Source organism: Mandrillus leucophaeus, unplaced genomic scaffold (genome assembly GCF_000951045.1).
Source record: "Mandrillus leucophaeus isolate KB7577 unplaced genomic scaffold, Mleu.le_1.0 Scaffold595, whole genome shotgun sequence".
Lineage (NCBI taxonomy): Eukaryota > Metazoa > Chordata > Mammalia > Primates > Cercopithecidae > Mandrillus > Mandrillus leucophaeus.
Genome location: NW_012106419.1, coordinates 1,539,981 through 1,551,198, shown reverse-complemented (window position 1 = coordinate 1,551,198; position 11,218 = coordinate 1,539,981). Strand labels below are relative to the sequence as shown.

The window sequence follows — 11,218 nt, the reverse complement described above, 5'->3', positions numbered from 1 at the left end:
GTAGAGATGGGGTCTCCCTATGTTGCCCAGGCTGGTCTCAAACTCCTGGCTTCAAGTGATCCTCCTGCCTCAGCCTCCCAGTGTTGGGATTACAGGTGTGAGCCACTACACACACCTGGCTCTTATTTAAGTACTTTTTTGTTTTTTGTCATTCTACTAACTGTAGTATTGCATTGTGGTTTTAATTTCCACTTCCCTGATGACTAATGATGTTCAGTCTACTCATTCTTTGAAATCTCTGCTTGGTTTTCATTTGTTCCAAGAAGTAATCACTCCTTCTACAGACTAAGTTCCTGTCCTCCTTTGTAGTTCCATGACAACCAATATTTATCTCCACCTTGGCCTTAATCCACTAAAGTACAGTTGTTTTACTGTTACCTCCACACCCACCGCCCTCATCACAAACACACACATACACAACTGCGCACTTCCTGAAGGCAGAAGCAGCATCATACTTCTTTGGTATCTTCAGCTACCAGCACAGACCTGAAACACAATCTTTACACAATAAATATGATGAGTGAATGAACAGTTGCTTAACAAATTAAAGAATGGATGAAGGTAGGTAGTTAGGTACAAGGTTTTGCAGACAGGCCTGGCTGTGTCAATTAAACCTTTCTCCATGGGTCCTCACACTTAGTAAGCTCACTTTTAAAAGGACGATGCTGAAGATGCGAATGTTTACGATGACCACAGCGATGACGTGATCCGAGAGAAAGGCAAGGCGGAAGGGGTAGGGCCGGAAGCAGAAGTGCAGCAGGGAGTTAGCCGCGTCTCAGTTGCCATGGAGACCAGGAGATCCATAAAGCGGGGATCTTTAGCGTCCCGGACCAACGAGTGCCAGGGGACAATGTGGGCGCCAACTTCGCCACCAGCCGAGTCCAGCAGCCCCAGCCAGCCCACCTGGAAGTCCTTGTATTCCTCCCTCTCCTACTCGGAGGGCTTCCACTACAGCTTCGCAGCCCGGTCCCGCCGCTTCACGCAGCTTACGCTGGCGCCGCGTCCCGAGCCTCAGCTGCTTCGTCTGCGCCCCTCCTCGCTGCGCACCCAAGATATCTCGCACTTGCTCACCGGTGTCTTCCGCAACTTGTACTCTGCCGAGGTCATCGGCGACGAAGTGAGCGCAAGTTTGATCAAGGCCCGCGGCAGCGAAAATAAACGCCACGAGGAGTTCGTGGACCAGCTGCAGCAGGTAACGCGGCGGTGCCGGGGACTCAGCGCTCGGCACGCGTCAGCGCCGGCCAGGTGCCAGGTGCTGTTCCAGGATCTGGGGCTGCAGCTGAGAAACAGCCCACCATGCCGAAGTGGGCCCGACATTACTAGTGGAAGGACACTCTATCCATACACACATATATGCAAATACCACAGATACCACACAACATGCGGCATATATCTATAGCACCTGTCTGTATTTCTCTAGACACATACGTTATATATTGCGTATATCAATGAACGACTGTGGCAGACCGCTGAATAGTTGTTCCATGGAGGTGATAAGGCCAAAAGGCTTTGGGGTGCCTTTGTATCACAAATCACAATCCAATCTTGACTGGCCATTCATGCGCAGATTTTAGGAAGTGTGTCTAGTCTCTAGAACAGCAACTCTGCTTCCTCGTCTGTACAAGGAGAAAACCAGCTGACTTGGGACCTCTGTGCTGAGTCCGCCTCTGCTGGCCACACTACTCAGGACTCCCTTAAACTTGTGGGCACTTCTCCCATACCCGATCCTTTACCCCGGTGTGCCTCCTGCCTTTCAGATCTTCTTCTTCTCCTTTCTGTTCTGTCCTCTACCTGCCCCTTAAGTAACATGCATCCCACGTCCTTAACCTCAGTCATTCCTTCACTTAACACATTTGTTGAATGTCTGCTGGATGTCATACTCTGTTCTAGGCAGTGGGGATTCAGCAGTGAATAAAAACGCCAGTGTTCGGGCACACCCAGCCTCACACACGCAACCTGTCCTCTGTAGCTTTCAACCTAGCTGAGGTAGATAGACATTAACAAAATGAAGACCCATAGAGTATATGAGATACTTATAGGACCAGCCTCGCCCCCTCCATGGGTTATAGGCTTCTTCAAGTGCAGCCCCTGGCTGGGACCCTGTACTCTGTGATTCATGGGTCACCACATTCACTCTGCTAAGACTTCAGCCTACCCAGCCAGACCTTGCCCTTGAACTTTGGACTCACATCCCTGTCATTCACATGAGTCAGGATATATGGAGCATTATAAACCTATAAACCCCATGACCAGTCACCCAGTTCATTGGATTCTATTTTCTCAGTATCTGTCCTATAAGTAGCCACTATACCACCCAGTCTGGAGTGCAGTGGCGAGACCTTGGCTCACTACAACTTCGTCTCCTGGGTTCAAGCGATTCTCCTGCCTCAGCCTCCCAAGTAGCTGGGATTGCAGGCATGCACCACCATGCCTGGCTAATTTTTGTATTTTTAGTAGAGATGGGGTTTCACCATGTTGCCCAGGCTGGTCTCCAACTCCTGATCTCAAGTTATCTGCCCACCTCAGCCTCCCAAAGTGCTAGGATTACAAGCGTGTGTCACCGCGCCTGGCCTGCCATTTATTAATTTAGCAAAAAAGCCATAGAACAATGTTAGGATAATTTCATTTTTTATAATATATATGCATGGGAAAAAAGCTGAAAACTTTTACAACAAAATGTTAACAATACTCTTATGGGACATTTAACTTTTTTTGCACATTTCTATGTTGTCTGAATTTTGCAATGTACATGAATTAATTTTGTAATTACAAAAAAAGAAACTTTGAAAAGAGCAGGCATCTGTTATTCCACTTCTGTAATGTTGCTGGGTTTTTGTTTTTTTTCTTTTTTTTTTGAGACAGAGTCTCGCACTGTCACCTGGGCTGGAGTGCAGTGGAGCGATCTCAGCTCACTGCAACCTCCACCTCCTGGGTTCATGTGATTCTACTGCCTCAGCCTCCCAAGTAGCTGGGATTACAAGCGCACACCACCACACCAGGCTAATTTTTTGTGTTTTTAGAAAAGACAGGGTGTCACTATGTTGGCCAGACTGGTCTTGAACTCCTGACCTCATGATCCACCTGCCTTGGCCTCCCAAAGTGCTGGGATTACAGACGTGAGCCAACACGCCCGGCAATGTTGCTGTTCTTATACCTGTATTCCTCTCCCTCTTTCCTTTTTCATCATCTGTTCTTTCCTTTTCCTCACTTGTCTCTAGATGTCACTGCCATATGACTGTCTGTACAGGACTCAAATTCGTTCTCCCTGGGAGAAGCAATAATCACTCTTCCGTATGAGTATCTGCATTGCCTGAGATAACCCCCTTGGCAGCTGATCTTCCCCAGGCCCACCTATAGAAATATCGCATGGTCTGATGATTAAGAGCAAATGCTCTGGAACCATACACCCTGGGTTCAAGTCTTGGCTCCTGCACATACCATCTATATGACTTTGGGTGGTATTTACTTCTATATGCCTCAGTTTCCTTATCTTTAAAATGCAGATAATAATATTCACCCCATGGGTTGGTTGTTTTGAGGATTAAATAAGTCAATACAGTAAAGCATTTACAATATTGAGTATTTACAACACGGTAAGCCCTCAGTAAGTGATAGTTGGCCTTGTTATTTGGATAAGATGCTAATTCCTACATCCAAAAATTAGGGTCAGAGATTGTCAGCAGACCCAAATAATAAAACACATGACATAGAACATAGTACTTTATATTTGAGGAACTGTCCCAGGCCACTGTCTCCTGAAAGGCGTTTCCTGACCCCAGAAAGATTTAGTTACTTCCTCTTAGCCTTCCTTATATCCTCATTCATATGCTATCATAGCACTTTTAAGAGTTGATTTCACCTATTTGTATCCTTGCCAGGCCCCTCCTGCTAAACTGTAAACTCTTTAAGAGCAGAAACCATATCTGATTCATTTCCCCAAATGTAAATGGTAATTACACAATAAATCTTTTTTTTTTAAGGTGGAATTTCGCTCCTATTGCCCAGGCTGGAGTGCAATGGTGCAGTCTCAACTCACTGCAACCTCTGCTTCCTGCGTTCAAGTGATTCTTCTGCCTCAGCCTCCCGAATAGCTGGGATTACAAGTGCCCGCCACCACGCCTGGGTACACAATAAATCTTTATTAAAAGAATGACTAAGTAAACATCTTTGCGATCCCACCAACTTTAAGAATACAATAAGGAACACTGTCTTCCTACATAAACTGTTTTTTTCTTTCTCTTTAAAAGAAATGGGGTTGGCCGAGCATGGTGGCTCCTGCCTGTAATCCCAGCACTCTGGGAGGCTGAGATGGGAGGATTACTTGAGTCCAGGAATTTGAGACCCCATCTCTACAAAAAATTTAAAAATTAGCTGGATATGGTGGTGTATGCCTGTAGTCCCAGCTACTTGGAGGCTGAGGCAGGAGGATCCTTCGACCCCAGGAAGAGCAGGCAGGGGTGAGCTGTGATTGCACCACTGTGCTCCAGGCTAAGCCACAAAGCAAGACTCCAGTTCTAAAAAATAAATAAATAAGAGAGGAAAATAAGACTGGGGGCAGGGGCTCATGTCTGCAATCCCAGCACTTTGGGAGGCTGAAGTGGGTAGATCACCTGAGGTCAGGAGTTCAAGACCAGCCTGGCCAACATGGTGAAACCCCATCTTTACTAAAAAATATACAAAAAATTAGCTGGGCATTGTGGCGGGCACCTGTAATCCTAGCTCCTTCAGAGGCTGAGGCAGGAGAATCGCTTGAACCTGGGAGGCAGAGGTTTCAATGAGCCGAGGTCATGCCATTGCACTCCAGCCTGGGCAACAAGAGCAAAACTCTGTCTCAAAAAAAAAAAAAAAAAAGGAAAAGAAAGAAACAGGGTTTCACTGTGTTGCCCAGTCTGATCTTGCACTCCTAGGCTCAAGTAATTCCCTTGCCTGCCAAGTAGCTGGGACTACAGGTGCACACCACCATGCCTGGCTAATGTGAACTCTTTCATATTACCCATACCCGTGAGCTCTCTGCTTCTTGCCTCGAGAAGTCTGAACCAGAAAATATGGATCAGAAGTTTGGCTGGTTGACTAGTCAATCTGTAATGAGTCTTGAGGAGTATGTTGGGCATCCAAGTGGACTCTCTGGGCGCAAGTACTGTGACAGAGTTTGGGCTACAGGTGTTTGTTAGCTATCAACACCTGTGAGGGGAAGGGAATGGAAGAAGGAGTGAGCCATGGAAGAAGCCAAACTCTGATGATGCATTTGTCAACAAGCTTTGACAAATGCAGCAGGTTGCCCTGGAGAGAGTATTGCCTGTCAGAGTTTCTCTCTTTGGGTCAAAATGGCCAGGCCTTTATACCCCTGCCTCTCTCAGACACAGGATGTGGGTGCTGCAGAAAAGGCATGGTCTCAGGTGACTCCTTTTCGGCAGCTTAGGTAGACTGTGAAGGGGCTGTCTGCTGATGACGTTCCCTGTAGCTAGGGAACAAGTCCTTCCCTGAATGGGGATGGGGGCACTGCAGGAAGTGTGTTAACTTGTATTTGGTATTTCACTGTTTGGATGGCAGCTCTCTTTACTGTGAAGCCAGGAGACAGGTGACCAAGCTCGAGTCTGTTACTGGCCTGACTATGAAACCTTTAAACCTTTCCCCTCTATGGGTCTCAGTTTTCAGATCCAGTAGGTCAGACCAGATGGTTGCAATAGTTCTCTGACTATTCTATGCTTCACTGGAAGCCCTGATCCTGGGGTAGGGCTGAGTAAAGCTAAGTAATGGTAAGTAATCTCACCATATTTCTGTGCATTTGATCATCCCCCTGCCAGATTCGGGAGCTCTATAAGCAGCGGCTGGATGAGTTTGAAATGTTGGAGAGACATATCACTCAGGCCCAAGCACGGGCTATTGCGGAAAACGAGCGGGTCATGAGCCAGGTTGGAGTACAGGACCTTGAGAGCCTTGTCAAGTTGCCTCCAGGTGTGTATAAAGAACTCCCATATGCCCGCCCGATTCCCGGGCTGTTGATATTTTACTGTGTTTGCTCCATCGCCCACTCTCTAGGCTTTTTCTGGATACTTGGAGAGCAAGTTGCAGACATGATGATATGAATATTACCACAAAAGAATATTTCATTGCCACAAACCACTTCAGTATGTGTATCTCCAAAACAGGGACACTGTCCTACATAACCAGCATGTAACCCCCACAACCTGGAAATCAGTTTCTGTGCAACACTAACCTCTGACCCACAGATGCTTGTCAACCTAAATAGCAGAGAGAGAGACTCTCTAAAAGAAAATGATGGGCACTGCAATGGGAATACATGTGCCATTGCAAACTGTGTGCATATTCAGGGAGGTAAAGGAAGACAAAGGTTTTTAAAGGAAACGTGAGGAGGATTATACGATGGTTTTGAAGTAATTATCCTTGGCTAAAGAATCATTAACAAGAGTAGTACCAGTCTGAGGTTAAACAGGCAGTTGCTGGGCAGATTTTTGTGTGTGTGTAAGGTTGCAATGACCTTTTGTGAGGTTGTGATTTTTGTGGCATGATATGGTTTATCTGCATCCCCACCCAAATCTCACCTTGAATTATAGCTTCCGTAATCCCCACGTGTCATGGGAGGGACCTGGTGGGAGGTATTGAATCAGGGGGCAGGTTTTTCCCTTGCTATTCTCATGATAGTGAATAAGTTTGATGAGATCTGATGGTTTTATAAAGGGCAGTTCCCCTGCACACACTTTCTTGCCTACTGTCATGTAAGACATGCCTTTGCTCCTCCTTCGCCTTCTACCATGATTGTGAGGCCTCCCCAGCCATGGGGAACTGTGAGTCCATTAAACCTCTTTTACTTTATAAATTACACAGTCTCAGGTATTTATTCATAACAGTATGAAAATGGACTAATACAAGGTGTCTTTTGTGGTAATTCTTGTTATCAGGCATTTATGCATGGCCTTCCCCAGCTCCATTTGTCACGGTATTTTTTTTTAACACAAGTGACTCCATTTTGATTTGGAAAACTTTTACATCCCATTCAAATTTTACCGACTGTCCTACTGTAGCTTTTCCCCCTCTCAGGCCCAGGATCCTGTCCAGGAAGTCATGTCACATGCAATTATCATGTCTGTTGTTTAGATGCCTTCATTGGGAACAATTCCTTGATCTTTTCTTGCCTTTCATCTTCCTGAGAGTTATTGACCAGACTTATATTCTGTAGGATGGGGATGGTTCTGTCTGATGCTTCCCCATAACCAGACTTAGGCACACATTCTGGGCAATAACACCACATAAAGTTATTCCTTGTTCATCTCACTGCAGCACACCAGGAGGGTCACGTGGTATTAATCTCTATCCCCTGAGTGGGTTGGTGTCTGCCAGGATTTTCTGCATTAAATTCTCTAAATCAGATTATAATTGATTAGCATTTTGTAGAGAGGTATTCTCAGATTACACCAATATCTTGTTCCTCATCAAAGGTCCATGGCCCAACCACCAGCATTCACTGAAAATTCATTTCTTAATGCAGAAGTTTAAAGAGTGATCCTTTAGAAATACAACTATGCAAAGAAGTGTTGACTTTATGAATTATAGCATATCCATACTATGGAATACTACAAAGTTGTTTAAAAGAATGAATTATACCTGTGTTGTAGATACAGATGGCTGTCTGCTATTTATTAATTTAGCAAAAAAGTCACAGAACAATGTTAGGATAATCCCATTTTTATAGTGTATATGCATGAAAAAAAAGCTGAAAAGTTGCATCTCAGAATGTTAACAATGCTCTGAGGGGGCAATTAACTACCTATAATCAAAATTGGGTTGTTTTCCCTATAGACTTGCCCATAGTCTGAATTTTACTGATATCAGCATCATGGTGTCATTTAACCTGTTCTTCCTTGTATTTCCTATAAATCTGTAATTAGTTCTTGAGACTTTATGAGGCTTAGGTTCAATGCAGACTGGGTGGTGGGGAAAGAGCACTTCATAGGTGATACTGTGTGTTTCCCTCAGGAGGTACGTGATATGTGGTTGATATCTCTCTTTTCATGATGCTGGCAGCCTTTTTATTTTGTTATTTTATTAGGGGTTACAAATGATAGTGAAATGCTAATGGTAATAATAATTCTATCATTCTTTATTTATTTGTCAGCTGAAGTACTTCTATAAACTTTTCAGAAACTACTTTGATTACCCCAAAGTATGGGCAGCATTAATTCTTTCCCTTTATTTGCCAGTGTTTAAAATACTGAGTTGGTTCCCCTAACATCTGCCAAAGGTGACTAATGAGGTTTTTTGGTTGTTTTAGTATCATTGTGGACTCTTGGATTTCATGACTGCAAATTATTTATTATCCTTTTGGTGCTCAAATTGTTCCATCTTTGGCAGAGAGCCTTTTCAAGCTGCTGATTCATTTGACAATAGCTGTCTTTGATAACTTCCTTGCTTTCTGAGCTGGTGAGATGTTCCAGGTTCATCTTGGGTATTTCTGGCCCCAGATCTGGAATCAGCCATTTCTTCAAGAAACCCTGATTCCTTTTATTCCCTCCACCACTCCCCGCAAAGACTTTGACCTATTCCCCTGAATGCTTGAAAATTATCATTTTTCAGTGCAGTAGACAGAAAAGACAGTATATTTAGAAGACCCGTTATATCTGTGGCCTAGAGGGAAAGATCTAGAGGGAGGAAGAAGTGGAAAATGCAGTGCCTTAGAAAGGCATTTAAACTTACAAGGACCTACTGGAGACCAGATGCTAATATGCTTTGCACAGGTTATCCCACTAAATCCTCACGACAACCCTGTAAGGTAGGTTTTCTTTCTATCTTACAGGTGTAGGAACTAAACTTAGATGATCAAACGACTTCCCTGAAGCCCCACAACTTGGAAGGGGTGGGACTTAGATTTGAACCTGGGTGTGTCTGCTGTCAAAACCCATAGCTTTCTTCGGTCGGGAGGAGGAAGGATTGTTGATCAGCCACAGTGTCTCAGGAGTGTTGATGACTTCTCTTAGAGTGTGGCTCTGAGCAGCAGAAGCCCTATCCTTCGTTAGGCCTGCCAGACCTCTGAGACTCAAGTCCCATTAAACAGTAACACTCAGGCACAGGTTTTGTATCTCTTCCTGTTTCCTCCTCCACCACAGCAGAGCGTAGCTGCAAGGACCCCTCCCTCAATGGTGGCCCAGATAATGTGGATTTTGGCAGAGATTATTGGTAGCAAATTTCCAGAGTCTTTACTGGTTGCCTGATGTTCCTTGAGTCCTGGGAGTCAGCTACTATCCCGTTTTTGTTGTTGTTGGCTAGAGATTAAATAATTAACTACTTTGATTTGTTTGTTTGTTTGTTTGTTTGTTTTTTTAGTGAAAGTGAAATAAAACATTGAGAACCAGGAGACAAATGTCAGTTGGGAGAATTTTTCAATGACTTTCATTTTATTTTTACCCAAGAATAATATTAAGTTCTAATCAGACATTATCTGCCCTGGTTTCTCAGGTCTCTGCTGGTAATGTGTCTTTCTTTTATTTAAGAAGTGAAGAAGTAGACATGCTAATCCAGTTCCATGGGTACCCTCTGGTGTCTGCTTCTCAGAGAAGGGCAAGGTAACTTATTTTTATAACTTAGATAACTGGCAATGAGGACATTCCCCTAAAAGTTTCTTATTTGAGGCATAGAAGCAACCTTTCCCTGTTTGCTAATACAAATGTGACAAAGTGGCAAGCATATGTAAATTCTCGAAAGGGAGGGAGAAAGATCAGAATGCTGCAGAACATCTTGTGCTTTCATTCTTTCTTGTCCCTTGCTGGAAACTTGTCCACATTATCCAAGACCTCGCAGAGCCATGCCCAGGAGCCACAGTGTTAGCATAGGAAGCCCACCCTTCCCAGAGGAGAAAAGATGGTCACAAGGCCAGAACAGGCTTTTCCAAGGCTCACGGGCTACATGTCCAGGCCTGACAGCTCCTGCAGACACAGCACATAGCCACCCATACCCTGGGGCAGGACTGTGGAAAGAATTGTATCAGAAGAGAGAGGATACATCTTCTTGTCACATGGCCTTTATCCTTTGTATAGAAGTCTTATCTTTTGATATTTTAAATAGGCCATCACCAAAGTCCTTGGGAACTGGGCTAGCTTGTGTCAACTTGGTATTGCTGTTACCCCCTGCTAAAGTCTCTGTCGCCAAGGAGAGATCAGGGAGTACGTTTCCCAGAAGGCACCTCCCCCTTGTGCTTCCAGGATAGGTCAGCTGATGAGAGGCCCTTGGTGAGTTTTGGAAAGGAAGGCCATTTATTTCAAAAAGCAGTAGTAGGCATATGATTTAGTGGCTGTGAGTTTCAAAACAGCTTCCAGATTTTTTTTTTTTTTTTTTTTGGAGACAGGGTCTCACTTCGTCACCCAGGCTGGAGTGCAGTGGTGCAACTCTTAGCTCACTGCAACCCCTGACTCCTGGGCTCAAGTGATCTTCCCACCTCAGCCTCCCTAGTAGCTGGGACCACAGGCACACAGCCCCACACCCGGCTAGTTTTTTGTATTTTTAGTAGAGACAGGGTCTTGCCATGTTGCCCAGGCTGAGTTTCCAGATAACATCTTATGAAAGCCCTGCTTCAGTGCTGCTGGCTGAAGTTGTTAATGATGATGTCTTAGTCCATGTGTGTTGTTGTAAAGGAATACCTGAGACTGGGTAATTTATAAAGAAAAGAGGTTGATTTGGCTCATCATTCTGCAGGCTGGAATACTGGGCATCTGGTGAAAGCCTCAGTCTGCTTCCACTCATGGGGGAAGGCAAAGGGGAGCCATGCAGGCATCACATGGCGAGAAGGCAAGTGTGAGTGGGGGGCCGGGGGGGCCAGGTGAGCTAATATAGTGAGGACTCACTCCCTGCCTGCCCGCACCCAGGGCATTCATCTACACATGAGGGGTCCACTCCCATGACCCAACACTTCCCATTGGGCCCCACCTCCGACCTTAGGAACAAATTTCAACATAAGATTTGAGGGAACAAACTCCTAAACTATAGCAGATGGCTTCCCTGACATTATTTCCCTCAGTCTGCAATCCTCTGTATGAAAACCTTTAATATTTGATATACACAGATTGGTTTCTGTTTTCCTGACGGAACTCTCAATGAACATATGTGATGGGGGAAGGTGTGTCTTCACTGATAGGTTGGTTATGGGAGACCTCCAAAAGGAAAGACCATTCAAAGGCACCATGTCTCTCTCTCTCTTTCTCCTTTTTTT

The 11,218-nt window shown here is 44.9% G+C and overlaps 1 protein-coding gene across 2 annotated transcripts in view; it reads left to right on the top strand.

Annotated features, from left to right (window-relative positions):
- The first annotated feature begins 430 nt into the window (after window positions 1–430).
- DLEC1 (deleted in lung and esophageal cancer 1) overlaps window positions 431–11,218 on the top strand; it is a 66,645-nt gene continuing 55,857 nt past the window's right edge. For both annotated transcript variants that reach the window (XM_011999505.1, XM_011999506.1), the window contains exons 1-2: window positions 431–1,192; window positions 5,805–5,955. In XM_011999505.1, coding sequence (XP_011854895.1) covers window positions 785–1,192; window positions 5,805–5,955 — 559 coding nt within the window. In that variant the 5' untranslated portion in view covers window positions 431–784. The remainder of the gene's footprint in view (window positions 1,193–5,804; window positions 5,956–11,218) is intronic.